Source organism: Geotrypetes seraphini, chromosome 1 (assembly GCF_902459505.1).
Source record: "Geotrypetes seraphini chromosome 1, aGeoSer1.1, whole genome shotgun sequence".
Classification (NCBI taxonomy): Eukaryota; Metazoa; Chordata; class Amphibia; order Gymnophiona; family Dermophiidae; genus Geotrypetes; species Geotrypetes seraphini.
This window is the reverse complement of record NC_047084.1, coordinates 246,549,580-246,567,131: the sequence shown is the minus strand read 5'-3', so window position 1 is coordinate 246,567,131 and position 17,552 is coordinate 246,549,580. Positions and strand designations below refer to the sequence as shown.

The 17,552-nt window shown below is 40.5% G+C and overlaps 1 protein-coding gene across 8 annotated transcripts in view; it reads right to left on the bottom strand.

Moving 5' to 3' along the window:
• Positions 1 to 17,552, bottom strand: part of LDB2 (LIM domain binding 2) — a 706,182-nt gene that overhangs the window by 397,155 nt on the left and 291,475 nt on the right. For all 8 annotated transcript variants that reach the window (XM_033948750.1, XM_033948741.1, XM_033948759.1 and 5 more), the window contains exon 2: positions 3,082 to 3,184. In XM_033948750.1, coding sequence (XP_033804641.1) covers positions 3,082 to 3,184 — 103 coding nt within the window. The remainder of the gene's footprint in view (positions 1 to 3,081; positions 3,185 to 17,552) is intronic.

Here is a 17,552-nt window from a genome sequence, read left to right as displayed (position 1 = left end):
TTCAAGTTTCATTATTTTTTTATATACCGTCTATCAAAACAAGTGTCTAAACGGTGTACAATATAAAATTATTGGGAAAAAAAAAATATATTAAAATAAATAAATAAAAGCAATATTTTATCAAATATTAAAAATCAATATTTTATCAGATATTAAAAATCCTAGACGAATTCAGATTAACGTACATGAAACAGAAGGAAAGTAGGGGAGGGAAAGGTTGTTTAAAATACATCAAAGTAAAATTAATAAAAGTAGGACAGTAAATGGGGAATGGCAAAACATTAGGAAGGCTGAGGGGAGCTATGATAAAGGTCTATAAAATACTCAACGGAGCGGAATGCGTAGACATGAATTACTTGTGGACTCTTTTCAAACATACAAAGACTAAGGGACATGAAATAAAGCTACTAAGTAGTAAATTTAAAAGAAATTGGGTAAAATATTTCTTCACTCAACATATAATTAAACACTGGAATTCATTGCCCCGCACCTTATCTCCATTTCTCAGCGTGCTTTGCAACTTCGGTTCTTGTTACTGCCCAGTTTGGGTTCCTGAAGAAGGTAAAAATTGCCTCCAAACCGAGCTCAGTAGAACCCGGGGACTTAACATAGTTTGGCATTAAACAGTTTTATTAGTTTGCCTGCTATTCAATAAACCAGAAGAGCTGCCCATTGAAGAGTAAACAACGGACCGCTTATGAGGTAAGTGTACTTCACCCAAGTAAAGTTCTAATTGAAATGTTATTTCACAATGATCACAATTCAGGAATTTAATTTTTGTTTTCACTGATTCACATTTCATTTGCAATGTTTCACGCACAAGTGTGTATGCCTATGATGGTGTGTGTCAAAGGGCTCAGTAAAATGGTGTGGTGGCCGTGTTAGTCTGCTTTCCAAGGTAGTATAAGGAAATAAAGTGATATCCAATGCATTTTATGATGAGCTTTCAAAGGTAACCTTTCTTCTTCAGATCAGAAAAAAAGCAAATGTTGACAGTAATCAGTATATATAAGGAAAACATGAAAGCATTTTGGGAATAGGAAGAGGGAGGGGTGGGAAGGCAGGAGACAGAAAGGTGGCAGAGCAGTTTTAAATGTCTTTATAGTGGGAAAGAAAGCCCAGACCTCTATTAAGTCTTGACTGATAGGTGTCAAAATACCTTAACATTTTGATTTCAAAGGTTTTACGTTCTTGGATTGTTTTAAAGTTCCTTTTTAGTATTCTCACCATAAAATCATTGCTGCAGTGGTCAGTTTTTCAAAAGTGTTGTCTGACAGAGGTGACATCCTGGTTGGTATTGCAATTCTTAATAGGATATCTATGTAGGTTGATTCTGGTCTTTAGCATTTGGCTGAAATAATCCCTTGGAAAGTCTAAGCAATTGAATACACATAAAATATTTATATTCATATTGTAAATGAGAAATTTAGTAGTATATTATTGTTAGCAGTGATCCTTGTGAATTAACATTGTTAAGCGTTGAGGATCTTTTGGATATTACAGGGAATGTAGTAAAAGCAGTTAGCTTAGCAGGGTTTAAAAAATGTTGCAATAATATTCTAAAAGAAAAGGCTATAAACCATTATTAAGATGGACCTGGGGGAAATTCGCTGTTTACTTCTAGGATATGTAGCAAAAAAAATCTGTTTTACTCTTTTGGGGTCTTGCCATGTACTTGTGGCTGGATTGGCCACTGTTGGAAATAGGATACTGGGCTTGATGGACCTTCGATTTGTCCCAGTATGGCAACTTTTATGTTCTTATGTCATGTTCTTATGTAAATAATTGACCTTCTGAGATATAGCCTTCAAGATAATGTGGTCAGACAACCGCCACTAAAACCTTAAAGAGGTTTCCATCATCTTCATTAGGTCACTGAAATTCTTATATTTTAAACTTTCTGGCAGGCTGAATCATGGGTGTCTCCGTTAGATGCAAATGCTCTGTCTCTTTTATAGTATTGCTTTTCCAAAAGTATTTCAAAAAAATACTGATCATCACTGAGCAAACAATACACTGTAGTTCCTTAATGCACTGACAATGATGTACAAAATCCAGCAATGCAACGCAATAAAATACCCCAAACTTATGCTTTCTAATTTAGGGCCTCTTTTACAAAGCCATAGTAGTGAATCCTGGTGCAGCAAATGCAACACAGCCCATAGGCATTGAATGGGTTGCGTCACATTTGCCATGTGGGAATCACTACCATGGCTTTGTAAACGGGGCCTTTAGTTTATTTAATGGCTAATAATTAGAAGCAATAACAGAAGTAATGAGGCTGCCACTGATAATGGCCTCCTCTACTCAGAATGCAATGACTTGAACAATCAGAATATTCCAAGATTTCATTTTTTTTTTTTTTTTTTAGTTATTGTATATACATTGAATAGAATAATGTTACAGGATATAAGCTACTAGCCATGACCTATGCATATTTTCTTGGATTTGTAGGTCTTCTTCTCCTACGGAGACCCTTGCCTGAGTCCTAGATAGTTCTGTCCCCTACTGCAAGTTCAAATTATATTCAGTTTTCTATACTGTTCTCCCCAGGGAGCTCAGGATGTTTTAAATGAATTTATTCAAGTACTCAAGCATTTTTTTCCTGTCTTTCCTGGCAGGCTCACACTCTACCTGGGGCAATGGGGGATTAAGTGACTTGCCCAGGGTCACAAAGAGCAGCATGGGTTTGAACCCACAACCTCAGGGTGCTGAGGCTGTAGCTTTAACCACGGCACCACACACTCACCCAGCTCTACTCACCCAGCTCTTCTCCCCCGTTGGATCTAACTTTAACAGTCTCCCCTTTTCCTCCTCCTATGCTGTGGGACTCTGCAGCCCAACACTGCCTCTCTTCGCCACATAGCCTTCAAGTCTTACATTATCCTGTAGTTCTGCACAGTCCTTTATTATTAATTGCACCTCCCTACAGCCTTGCCTCACCCTCCATGCCTGCTGAATGTTCACAGTGGGTTAGGCATGCCAATGGAAAAACAGACAGACAGCACTCAAAAACCAAGCACATTATACATCATTAGATTATAGAGCACTGCATGCTGTATAGCAAAATGTCTCCCTTACTGTATCGCTTTGGTCCATCTTCCAAGCAAAAGGAAAGGGTTAATGTTGCATCATCTTCAAAAAACTCAGTTGCAAAGGCATCCCACCAAAGGTTGTCACTATCCTGGGGGGGAAAAAACAAGCAAACAAAAAATTGAATGGAAAAGACATATAAAACTATTTTGCTACATATTAATATGCAAATATGCTTGCTTATTGTTGATGGAGAATTTTCATCTCGAAGAAGCCTACAAGGTTTACAAGGAATAACCCTCTTGAAAGGAACTTTTCACATACTGTATACCAAGCCTAATTAACTACTACTAATCTGTTGACACAGAGCATTTTCAAATACTTTTTTTGCTTGGGATTCAGGTGAACAGAAGATAAGCTGATTAATGTAATTAAAAACTGATTTAAAATAACATTTTATTGAATGAAGCTGTAGTGCTTGAACTATTAGCACTGTGCACAGTCTTCATATTTTCTTTACACCATACTTCGGTAATCATTTCCCCTGCTTATATTATATTTGATCTGCAACTATGAGGGGGTGATGAAGTTTTCAGCCCAATCAGCTTCCTCAATTCTGAACGTTATTTTGCCACTGTAGCTGAAAAGAGTGTTATTTTATTTTGCAAAGTGCCAATTTGCAGAGTCATAATGCTATGTTTGACATTGTTTCAGCTTGTTGATTGAACCATGTCAATGAAAAGTATGGAATTTTCAAGTGTGGAACTCCAAACCATTATGAAGTTCCTATCCCTGCAGAAGAAAACTTCAAAGGAAATTCATTAATGTTTGATGCAAGCATTGAGTGTTAGGAAATTCTTCTTTACGGAGAGGGTAGTGGATGCCTGGAATGCGCTCCCGAGAGAGGTGGTGGAAAGTAAAACTGTGACTGAGTTCAAAGAAGCGTGGGATGAACACAAAAGATTTAGAATCAGAAAATAATATTAAATATTGAACTAGGCCAGTTACTGGGCAGACTTGCACGGTCTATGTCTGTGTATGGCCGTTTGGTGGAGGATGGGCAGGGAAGGGCTTCAATGGCTGGGAGGGTGTAGATGGGCTGGAGTAAGTCTTAACAGAGATTTCGGCAGTTGGAACCTAAGCACAGTACCGGGTAAAGCTTTGGATTCTTGCCCAGAAATAGCTAAGAAGAAAAATTAAAAAAAAAAAAAATTTAAATTGAATCAGGTTGGGCAGACTGGATGGACCATTCGGGTCTTTATCTGCCGTCATCTACTATGTTACTATGTTAATGCTCATCATACTCCACAGTGAAGAAATGGTGTGCAAACTTTCAGCATAGATATTTTGAGATTGAATATGCAGCAAAATGTGGGAGGCCTCAAACAGTGTCAGCCCCTAAAACTGTTGACCATGTCCATGATCTGATTTTGCGAAAAACTGACTCCATTAAGGAATTGCCTGTGGAGAGTGGTCAATCTTATTTGAAAGCTAAGTGAACTTTAATATACTTTACCAATGCAGTGATGGCGCTTCTGTAGTAAACAGACGAGAAGATATTAGTTTTTTACATATTTAAAGGACCTTAAAATTTATAAAAATATATTTCAGTGCCTTGGAGTGTGATCATAGGTTTATTAATCTGCAATGACTGGAAGGCGAACTCTTTTAACAACCTTCCTTTCAGAGTTTCATATCTCTGAGCGAATTATACATCTAATTGACCACTCTCCACAGGCAGTTCCTTATTGGAGTCAGTTTTTCATTATATCTAACTTCTTTCTGACTTCCTTTTTTGATAATTATCATCCCTGATTTTCACATAAGGAAACATGATCTGATTTTGGCAGATCGGAAAATATTGACTAAAACAATTGCTGAGATAGTACAGATAGCCAGGGAACGTATTAGACATGATGTGCCAAGTGTGTTGAACATAGGGGTGAATATGTAAAATAACTTGTTAGTTTCATGGCTCCACGTCATTCCCTTCTTGGTTGGGTTGAAAACTTTTCAGCACGCCCTCATAGGGTGGAAGAGAACACTGAATATCCAAAGACATTATTGACCCCAATTCTGAAAGATCGAACAAAATCAGCAGAAATCTGTTCTAACTATAGGCCAATAGCTAGCTTTTGGCTAAGATTTTTGAAGCTTTTGTTGCCTCTCAGCTACTAAAAACATAGAAACATGATGGCAGATAAAGGCCACATGGCCAATTTAGTCTGCCAATCCGCGGTAACCATTATCTTTTTCTCTATCTGAGAGATATCACGTGAATTCAGACACAGTCTCTTTCTCTACCAGTTCTTGTGGGAGACTGTTCTATGCATCTACCACCCTTTCTGTAAATAAGTATTTCCTTTGATTACTAATCTAATCTTCTATTTCTGTGTCGCACATACCTAGGCAGGCTCAAAGCGACTTACAAAGAGAAGAGAGAGGGGTGGAGAGGGATGGGAGGAGAAAAAAGAGGGAATATTTGGGCAGGGGGAGGTCTGAGAAGTTCAAGTGTCATTCAGTATTTTCCAGAATGTGGTGTAGTTGGGTTCTGTTCTGGTCATTTCAGTGAGGTCATTCCAAGTTTTTAGAAGGTAAGCATGGAGTGAAAAATTTGCTTGTATTGGAGATTCTTTGTTGAGGGAAGGTTTAGTAGTATCCTGTTAAGGGTTCTGTGGGAGGTAGACCATGCCTTTGAAAAGAGTTGGATGAGTGGAGCTGCTGAGTTTCCATGAATTATTTGGTATAAGATGCATGAAGTTTTAAATTTTATTCGTGATGGGATGGGTAACCAGTGTAGTTGCCTGATGAAGGCTGATATCGAGCCTATCACCTCTTAATTTCATCATATGCCCTCTCATTCTAGAGCTTCCTTTCAATTGAAAGAGACTTTACTCATGCGCATTTATGCCACGTAGGTATTTAAATGTCTCTATTATATCTCCCTTCTGCCGCCTTTTCTCTAAAGTATACATATTGAGATCTTTATGTCTGTCCCTATACACCTTATGATGAAGACCAAACACCATTTTAGTAGTCTTCTTCTAGACCGACTCCATCCTTTTTATATCTTTTTGAAGATGTGGTCTCTAGAATTGTACACAATATTCTAAATGAGGTCTCACCAGAGTCTTATACAGGCGCATCAATACCTCCCTTTTTCTATTGGCCATACCTCTTCCTGTGCACCCTAGCATCCTTCTAGCTTAAGCCGTCAACTTTTCTACCTGTTTGGCCACCTTAAGATCATCACATACAATCACACCCAAGCCCTGCTTTTCTGTCATCCACAAAAGTTCTTCACCCCTAAACTGTACCTTTCCTTCAGTTTTTGCAGCCCAAATGCATGACCTTGCATTAAATTTTAGCTGCCAAATTTCAGACCATTCTTCAGTCATCACAAGGTGTTTCATCATGTCATCCTAGGTGTCTACTCTGTTGCAGATTTTATCCGCAAAGAGGCAAATCTTATCTAACTAGCATCATTAAGCAAAAAGTTTTTTAATGTAGTTGTTTCAAGTTTGAAGTTTTATTAAAATTTTGATGTATCACAATATCATAAATTCAGAGCGATTTACAATTAAAAAGGGTCTCATAGTGGAATTCCCTGCCCTGAAAAAAATATTTAAGACGTAGAAAGCTGATAAAGGCTTGGTTGTTTACCAAATATTTACACTAATACTTTATTTATAAATAGAATGTGTAACAATGCTTTAGTTTGATTAATATGGAATTTCAAAGTTTATTTTGTTTTCATCTAGAGCAGGGGTAGGGAACTCTGGTCCTTGAGAGCCGTATTCCAGTCGGGTTTTCAGGATTTCCCCAATGAATATGCATTGAAAGCAGTGCATGCAAATAGATCTCATGCATATTCATTGCGGAAATCCTGAAAACCCGACTGGAATACGGCTCTCGAGGACCGGAGTTCCCTACCCTGATCTAGAGCTTTCTGCTCTTTACTGTAAACTAATAAGATGAGATGTTTTATAGATATTATGTATATTGTTATTATTAATGATCATGAACAATTGTACTTATATGTTCAGAAAACAAGCTCCTCTGTTTTCATTGTGATGTTTATTCAGAGTTCCATACAATAATCAAATGCTAAATGCAGAAATAATGAATAATAACAATGAACTAGTGCAGGGGTAGGGAACTCCGGTCCTTGAGAGCCGTATTCCAGTCGGGTTTTCAGGATTTCCCCCAATGAATATGCATTGAAAGCAGTGCATGCAAATAGATCTCATGCATATTCATTGGGGAAATCCTGAAAACCCGACTGGAATACGGCTCTTGAGGACTGGAGTTCCCTACCCCTGAACTAGTGTTTTACTAGGATGCAAGGTATGCATTAAATGTTATACCTTAGTGAGAACATGCTTAATGACAGCAAATTACTTACATGCTCTCAAGTATCTGCTATTAAGCATGTTCTCACTAAGGTTTAACATTTAATACATACCTTGCATCATCTAAGAAAACACTAGCTCATTGTTGAGAATGTATGCCATGGTGTCATCATGGTAAAACAAACAAAAAACAACCACACATCCCTCACTCCCTGCTGGGTGATTAGTTCCAGAAAGCATAATCACTTTCCCTTCTTATTTCTTAAATCCTTTTCTACACTACGATCAGAAAGTTTAAAGTTTATTAGGAATTTATATACCGCCTATCAAGGTTATCTAAGCGGTTTTTTTACAATCAGGTACTCAAGCATTTTCCCTATCTGTCCCGGTGGGCTCACAATCTATCTAACGTACCTGGGGCTGTGGAGAATTAAGTGACTTGCCCAGGGTCACAAGGAGCAGCGCGGGGTTTTGAACCCACAACCCCAGGGTGCTGAGGCTGTAGATCCAACCAGCCTCAGCAAACATCCTTGCTAAGTTATTTCTAAAATTGCAACACAATCTACCTATTGACTTTGCTATCAGCTAAGCAGGAAGCTTGCAATATGTTCAGATATTAAGATGGTATCCATGATATGTTCAAGCAAGATGTCATGGATGGACCGATACAGAAGACAGCTGGATCACCCCACTCAGGATAAAAGCTGCAGCAACAGGGGATAGAGGCACTGATGGCAAGCGGACCAATGTTGGGGCTGCCTCAGGTATTTTTGGATATCTTCCAGTGCAATAGTATTTGTCAAAGTGGAGCATTTATTGGTAGTCAGTACTGTGAGGGAATGTGTAGAGATTTGTCTTAAAATGAATGACTTTTAATATATCTTAAGAATCACTCAATAGATCATTTAAAATCATTTTGTACACCTCTAACTTATCTAATGTGATTGTCTTATTTTGTCTCAAGAGTTAATATTTAGGATTCTATGAATATGAGAAATTTCAGGCTGGAATATTATGTCCCGTTCACAGTTAGAATTGTAATCACTTTGCAAAGTAGAAAAGCACCATTTGGGCAATCATAGGGCTCCTTTTACAAAGGTGCGTTAGGGCCTTAACGTGTGGAATAGCGCACGCGTGCGCTAGCTGCTATCGCCTCCTCTTGAGCAGGCGGTAGTTTTTCGGGTAGCGTGTGCTATAGCGCACTAATCCGGTGCGTGCACTAAAAACGCTAGCGCACCTTTGTAAAAGGAGCCCACAGGGTATTGGCATGGTAACTTGGGAGTAAACAAGGAGTGAACAGGTACATTAGATAGATTGTGAGCCCACTGGGACAGATAGGGAAAAAGCTTGAGTACCTGATTGTAAAACCGCTTAGATAACCTTGATAGGCGCTATATAAAAACCTAATAAACTTGAAAAAAAAGAAGCTTTTTCAGCTTAACAGTATAGGCTTCTCTCCTTTTCCATCTTTTCTTTCTTACAGCTCTCCTGAAACTATCTCCCTCTTTTACTAAGGTGCCGCGCTAATCGAATTAGCGTGCGCTAAACGCTATTGCATCCATAGACTAACATGTAGGTGTTAGTGTTTAGCGCGTGCAAAATTGATTAGCGCACCTTAGTAAAAGAGGCCCTATGTGCTGCAGAAAACTCTTCTGATTCAAGGCAAGCACGAAGCTTCACCCTATACGGTTTGCCTTTATCGCTTTACGTCACAGGGATCTCAAAGTCCCTCCTTGAGGGCCGCAATCCAGTCGGGTTTTCAGGATTTCCCCAATCCACTGCTTATAATGCATATTCATTGGGGAAATCCTGAAAACCCGACTGGATTGCGGCCCTTAAGGAGGGACTTTGAGATCCCTGCTTTACGAACATACACTAGATAGTACTGTAGCTTGTAACACGAAAGTACATTTTTTAATGGGTATTTTCTGCTTTTTAATGGGTATTTTGTTCTTTTTTTTATTGATAACTTAACAACTTCAACAATCAAGTGCATAGGATATAAAAATATTGACCATAGCTAGAGAACACTTTAATATCAGCAATTTTTTTTCAGTGGTTCCCATTAAGATACTTTTCTAAATAGCTCATCTTTTTCAGCAGCATCTTTTCCCCATTTATGTTTATTTTGAATGTGTTATACCACCTGTTCTGACAGGTCTTTGTGGTTTACAATTTTAAAACAGTTAAAACAACACAGGAAAAGAAATCCATTTAAACACAGGAAAGAGTATCTGCATTCATATCAGAGATACAGGCAACATTCAAACAGGTATGCAAATGAATCATTCTGACAAGCCATCTTCACCCCATCCATCTCCAAAGGCCAAATTGAAAAAAATGGGATTTAAGTATTTTCTTAAATTTAGAAAAAGACTGTTCAAAATGAATGTATGGGGTAGGTCATTCCATAGTTTTGGAGCTAGGTAATAAAAGGCAGTTTGTCTTGAATATTCATAATGTGTTGATATATGCATCAAACAGACAGAATTCCACGGCAGATTAATCTCAAGACTTGTACTGTTCTGCCAGTTGGTCAGCATTCATTTCAAAGTCACTTCCATCAGAATGTTATTCAACGATCCTTCCATTTGGGGAAAATCTGCCTGCATGGGTAGATCTCTCTTTGTCCCCCCTTCTCCCCCCTCCCCCCCCAAAAAAAAATCAAATAAATTCTATGCCAGATCATCTACCAGTGTGGTACTCTGTTTTAATCTACTCAAGAAGCCATATGCAAATCTTAATATCAGATTCAGATTTCTAGCATGCCTTATGCTACGGTGTACCACTGGCCTGACCATCATAAAATTGAATATACAAGTTTAAAATTTTGTATTCTGCTCAAAAACATATTAAGAATGCAAATATTAATGACTTACTCCCAGGTTCTATATATGGTGCTCAAAACTATGCAATCAAATTTGAGCACATGCCCAAGTTGCACTCATATCTTAATCGACTGCTATCAACCAATTATTGCAGGTATTAATTGGTTCCAACTAGGATCTGAACACACGTCTCGCTAAGTGCTAGTCTATAAAACTCTGCATGCAAATCTTTTAGCATGCAACTCAAGGAGGCGTGGCCATGGGAGTGGTATGGGTGGATCAGGAGCATTTACTAAAAAATGCATGCAGTATTATAGAATTTGGGGAATCTGCATCTAACTTGCACGCCAGGTTTTACACCTGGTTTCAGTGGATGTAAATCCTCATGCCCCAAGTTGGATGTGGATTGCGGCACTACATGCTATTCTACGAGGGGTCACTGAAAAATTCTGAGCCCAACCACAGTTGGGGCAGTGTCCATTGAAGGCTATACAGTTAGTCCAGTGATTTTCCACTTTTTTGTTTCATTTTTTCCTGACAGAATAAAAAAAGTAGAAAATCTCTGGACTAACACCCTCCCCACATTTATCAAGCTGTGCTAGAGGTTTTTAGTGCAGGCTGGTGAGGTAAATGCTCTGACGCTCAAAGGAATTCTATGAGCGGCAGAGCATATACCGTGCTGGCTTACGCTAAAAACCTCTAGCACAAGCTTGTTAAAAGGGGTTCTAAGGGCTATAGCGTACTATAGCGCATGCTAGCTGAAAAACTACTGCCTGCTAGAGGTCTGCACGGGAACGGGAATCCCCCCTAACCCACAGGACTCCCACGGGGACCCCCCCTCTGGTCCATGGGACTCCCACGGGGACCCTCCTCTAGCCAACGGGACTCCCACGGGGATGGAAGGCTTTGGAAGCAGGGTTCATCCATATAATATAATAGACACGTCAGCCTTAGTAAAAGAGGGGTTTATAAGTTAATTACCTGAACAGAAAACAAAAAAAGGGTTCCACCAAAGAGATTCCACAAGTAAAACAGCAGCGCAAACACAAAAGAAACTGTGGAATTGATGATCCTGTCAAAATAAATTGCTGTTTTTTATGGGGATGGAGGTAATTCCTTGCGGGGATGGGTGGGGACGGAGAAGATCCTGACGGGGACGTGTGGGGACGGAGAGGATCCTGGGGGGGGACGGAGAGGATCCTGACAGGGACGTGTGGGGATGGAGAAGATCCTGGCGGGATCGGGTGGGGACGGAAAGGATCCTGACGGGGACAGGTGGGGATGGGTGGGATTTCTGTCCCTGTGCAACTCTCTACTGCCTGCTCAAGAAGAGGCGGTAGCAGCTAGCACGTGCGGTATTTTAGCATGTGCTATTCCGTGCGTTAAGGCCCTAACGCACCTTTGCAAAAGGAGCCCTAAGGGTATAGCCCTCGATGGAGACTGCCCTAACTTTGTTGGTTGGACTGAGAACTTTTCAGTGGCCCCCTCATATAAAGGGTGCCCATGGCCTATTACTTTTCAGTTACTAATGTCATTTTCACCATCTGAGGATGCTAGGGTTTACTTTAGGGGTTAGCGCCCAAGAAAAAGATCTAGGTGTTATTGTAGAAAATACAATGACACCTTCTGCCCAATGTGTGGTGGTGGCCTGAAAAGCAACCAAGATGCTAGGAATTCTTAAAAAAGGGATAGTTAACAAGACTAAAAATGTTATAATGCCTCTGTATTGCTACATGGTGTGACCTCACCTGGAGTATTGTGTTCAGTTCTGGTCTCCTTATCTCAAGAAAGATATAGCGGCACTAGATAAAGTTCAAAGAAGAACGACCAAGATGATAAAGGGGATGAAGCTCCTCTTATATGAGGAAAGACTAAAAAGGTTAGGGCTCTTCAACTTGGAAAAGAGAAGGCTGAGGTGAGATATGATTGAAGTCTATAAAATCCTGAGTGGAGTAGAACAGGTACAAGTGGATCGATTTTTTTACTCTGTCAAAAATTACAAAGACTAGGGGACACTCGAAGAAGTTACAGGGAAATACTTTTAAAACCAATGGGAGGAAATTTTTTTCACTCAGAGAATAGTTAAGCTCTGAAACACATTGCCAGAGGTTGTGGTAAGAGCAGATGGCATAACTGGTTTTAAGAAAGGTTTGGACAATTTCCTGGAGGAAAAGTCCATAGTCTGTTTTTGAGAAAGACATGGCGCAAGCCACTACTTGCCCTGGATCAGTAGCATGGAATGTTGCTTCTCTTTGGGTTTTGGCCAAGTACTAGTGGCCTGGATTGGCCACCGTGAGAACGGGCTACTGGACTTGATGGACTGTTGGTGTAACCCAGAAAGGCTATTCTTATGTTCTCATGTATACTAAAACCTCTTAATGGCCAGTTTGCACTTTGATGTTAATTTTGGTGGTTACCAGCAGCATGAAAAACTCTTAGGGCTCCTTTTACTAAATAGCGCTAGAGATGTTTAGTGTAAGCCTTCGATGTAAATGCTTGATGCGCATAAAATTCCTATGAGCATCAGAGCATTTACCTCATCTGGCTGAACTAAAAACCTCTACTGCCATTTAGTAAAACCCAGTGTTAGGTAGGTATAGCCTACAACAAAGCAAATTTTAAAATCATAATAGACAGTACATGTGATCATATTTCTCCAGTTTTGATCAAACTATATTGGCTTTCTGTAGAATTAAGGAATTTTAAAATAAAATTTTGTAACTAGTCTTTTTTTTTCTCTCCTATTTATTTTTATTTTTATTTCATTTTTCAATGACATATCAAGTATCCACTTGTACAGAAAGGTAAAGTCAAGCCAAAAATAAATGTAATACACAATACAATACTAAACAGATTATCTGCAATCTTAATAAGAAATATATATAAAGCTTAACTTTAACTCAAGTCCTCTAAATAAGGAAAGCAAGATGTAGCATCAGCGAGTAAATATCATATAATATTACAAAATAAAATGAAGACTAAAGGTTGTATAGGCTGAGAAGGTAATCAACAATCAATGAGTACTCAAATTCCCTCTCCTTTTTTGTAACTAGTCTTTAAAGAATTAATAGCAACGCTCCAGTGGTTCTGGCGGCTAGCTCACAAATTTACTAACCTCTCCAGCATTCCAGAGGCCAAGTTACCAGAAATGTTGAGGAGATAGCATAGATTTTTGAAACTATTTCCAGTCTTTATATGCAAAGAGAGATCAGTTGGGAGGGTCATGGGTTATAGATTATCTTCAGAAATCTAGGATGCCTTCTCTGCGATCTTCCACATTAGAGGCACTAAATAAGACTTTAGAGGGTAAAGAGCTTCAGAATGTGGTGAAGCCCTGAAGTTCTTTTTTCTGCAACTGGTTCATATGTTTTTACTGGAGAGTTCCACAAACTTATGCAAGAGAAACTCATAGGTCCATTATACACTTATTTTGTTGCACAGTGGAAGGTGGTGAGTTTCTAGCACAGAAAATACAGCGCTTGTTACGCTGATTCCAACACCGAATTGGCCCTCAACTCCAGTGGATTCTTATTGACCAACATCCCTAATTGATGTGGACATTAAAATTCTGTCCCGAATGTTAGCTACCTAGATGTCCAAATACTTGTCCTTGGTAGTGGGGGAAGACCAACATGGTTTTGTAAAAGATAGGCAATCTGTACTTAATATTAGAAAAGTCTCATTAGCAATGCTCCACAGCCAGAAGAGGGAAATCCCAGCATTTATGGTCAGTTTAGATGCTGAAAAAGTATTTGATAAAGTTGACTGGAACTTTTTCAGTGTTGTGGCATGTGCGTGTTGGGAGCGGTTTTTAAATTAATGGAATCTTTGTATGCCCAACCTCAAGTCCAACTTTTGGTGGAGTTTCTTTTGAGATATCAGGGGACACGAAACAGGGCTGTCCCTTATTACCCCTGCTCTTTATTTTAACCCTAGAGAATTTATTAAGGGTCTTACAGTCAGCAGATACTGTAAAGGGAGTTACTATTGGAGGACATTAAGTTACTTGCCTCTATGAGCGTCGGGAGCAGCGCGGGCCATTCAGCGCAGCTCTCTGTGCTAAAAACCGCTAGTGCAGTTTCGTAGAAGAGGGGGGTAAGTGAATAGCCTCAATGGAGACTACATTGTTTAACTTGCTTTTATACCAAACATTTTTTTAAAAATCCTCGTAAATATATATTTAGGACTAAACAAGTACTGCATATAATTCCCATACTTGTGAATCAATGAAAGCATTTCTGAGTAAGTTGCTGTACTTCACAAGCAGAGGTAAAGAAATGAACAAATTTTGTGCAAAATATGTGTATAATTATTAGTTATTATAAAGCATCTTTCTTGCCATGCAAAAAGGCAAGATTATTACAGAAAGTTCACCTCTATTAGCTCCCAAAATTTGCTAGTTCTTTAAAAAGGAAAAGGAATTTTCTATGAAAGAAGGATGCAGGAGTCAAAAGATGCCCCAGGCAGATTTAACGTATGCATTGACAGATTATATGGGATTTTTGTCGAGGTAATTACTTTCCTATTCAACAATAATGAGAAATTACCATGGCAACCTCCTTGTCACACCACATGGTACATACACATACACATTCTCTCTGAACTATAAAAAAAGGAGCAAAATGTGAAATATTGCTTTTTAAAAAGAAGTTGGGGAATTTTGGCATGGCAAGGCAATTTTTTCTTGTTGCTTTGAACTCCAGTTAAATTAGCATCATCCTCTAGATACACTATTGATGTTAAAGGGTATAGGACTCTTCTCATATGAGGAAGGGCTAAAGAGGTCAGGACTCTTCAGCTTGGAAAAGAAACAGTTCAGGAGGGTACATTAAACATCCTGAGTGGTACAGAATGAGTATAAGTGAATTGATGGCTTATTCTTTCAAAAAATATAAAGACTAGGGGACACTCAGGGCCTGATTTCTAAAGGACGCCGATCTTTATAAGCGATCTGGACACTGGTACGACAAGTGAGGTGATTAAATTTGTGGACGATACGAAGTTATTCAGAGTAGTGAAGACACAGGGGGATTACGAAGATCTACAGTGACATAATCAAGCTCGAGAAATGGGCATCGACATGGCAAATGAGGTTTAATGTGGAAAAGTGCAAAGTGATGCATGTCGGTAACAAAAATCTCATGCATGAATACAGGATGTCTGGGGCGGTACTTGGAGAGACCTCCCAGGAAAGAGACTTGGGAGTTCTGATCGACAAGTCCATGAAGCCGTCTGAACAATGTGCTGCAGCAGCGAAAAGGGCGAACAGAATGCTAGGAATGATAAAGAAGGGGAGCACGAACAGATCGGAGAAGGCTATCGTGCCGTTGTACCGGGCCATGGTGTGCCCTCACCTGGAACACTGCGTGAAGAAAGACACGGTACTACTCAAAAGGGTCCAGAGAAGAGCGACTAAAATGGTTAAGGGGCTGGAGGAGTTGCTGTACAGTGAGAGATTGGAGAAACTGGGCCTCTTCTCCCTTGAAAAGAGGAGACTGAGAGGAGACATGATCGAAACATTCAAAATACTGAAGGGAATAGACTTAGTTCACACTCTCCAAGGTAGGGAAAATAAAAGGGCACTCTCTAAAAGTTAAAATGGGATAGATTCTGAACAAACGTAAGGAAGTTCTTCTTCACCCAGAGAGTGGTAGAAAACTGGAACGCTCTTCCAGAGTCTGTTGTAGGGGAAAACACCCTCCAGGGTTTCAAGACTAAGATGGACAAGTTCCTGCTAAACTGGGACTTACGCAGGTAAGGCTGGACTTATTTAGAGCACTGGGCTTTGACCTGGGGGCTGTCGCTTGAGCAGACTGCTGGGCCAGATGGACCACTGGTCTGACCCAGCAGCGTCAATTCTTATGTTCACTGCTTAATACTATTGTCAGTGGCATAGAGGGGGGGGCAGGCCTTCGAGGGCACCATTTTGATGGGGGAGCTGGCACTTCTCCGCTCCCCCATGCCATGCTAGCACCCGTCCTTCCCTAACCCCGTACCTCTTTAAAATCTTTGTCAGCACAAGCAACTACTCTAGCCTGCTGCTCACACTGGCCTGGCTCCCTCTGAAATCACTTCCGGGTTGCAGGTCCAGGAAGTGACATCAGAGGGAAAGCCAATGCCAGTGCGAGCAACAGGCTGGAGAATCTGCTCACACCGGCGAAGATTTAAAGAGATATGGGGTGGGAAAGGAAGGAGGGAGTGAGTGAGGTATTAGGGCATGGAAGGAGGGAGGTAGAGAGGAGGAGGGGGAAAGGAGTGTGGGGGTGCCACTGCCCTGGGTGCCTCCTACCCTCACTACGTTACTGGCAGTGCTCAAGGCCCAGTTAAAAGCCAACCTCTTCAAGAGTGCTTTTGACTCCTAACTCCTCTCACCTTGGGTTCTGCATCCCCAACACTATTGGCTACATTCACTTACCTGCTTTGCGTGCCTGCTCCGTGGCCGATCCTTGCAGGCCCAACGAATTCCCAAAACAAAAACATTTAAATGAGGTCGATCAGAGGAACGCCCCCCTCTGATCGCATGGATCGCTGGTGTGCTATCCTGACGCATGCGCAGACCATCTGCTTTCCCTGCAGATGGTCTGCGCATGTGTTTTGTGTCCGTTTTTTTCTTTCGGGCCCTGACTCTTCTGCTCTCCCAAGGATGGGCTAGCCCCGGGTGGCAGCAGCCTCTTCCCTTTTGCCAACACTGGCTTGTTGCTTTCTCCCGCTCTCTGCCGCCTTCCCTGCAGTGCGAGCCCTTGGGTTTAAAGCAGGGCTGCACTGCAGTGTGCAGCCCTGCTTTAAACCCACAGGCTCACACTGCAGGGAACATGGCAGAGATCCAGAGCTCGGGGCAGAGCAGGACATGATCAACAAAGGATCCCGATTTCCAGGTTTTCAATCAGCTTTTTTTTCCCCAGTCAGCGTGGTGACTGCAGCTACTTTTCTTTAAATTATACTGTAGCAAATTAGATAGTAGAGTGATCGGTTTTCAAGTTGTGTTCCCCTGATGCACTTCTGGTCATTTTTGCTTAATCTAAGAGAGTGTTTTTCTGAAGGGGAAATTATCTGCTTGTTAGTAAACCCATATAGCTCCTGTGCTGCTCAACGTTACCTGAGCAGTGTTTTCAATTTATCAGTTGAATGGAACGGAATAGTTACTTTGGTTGGAAACAAAACAAAACAAAAAAAGAAGTCGGCAGAGACGTGTGCGACTGGTCCCCAGCAGTTGCTTCTTCTGTTGATCGGCCAGCCCAGTCGGTGTCCCAGATTTGTTTGGTGAATCGTTTCCCTGCCTACTTTGCATGCCGTTTCCCCTCATTTGCATGCATGGATCGGACGCAGATCGCAGGAGAGG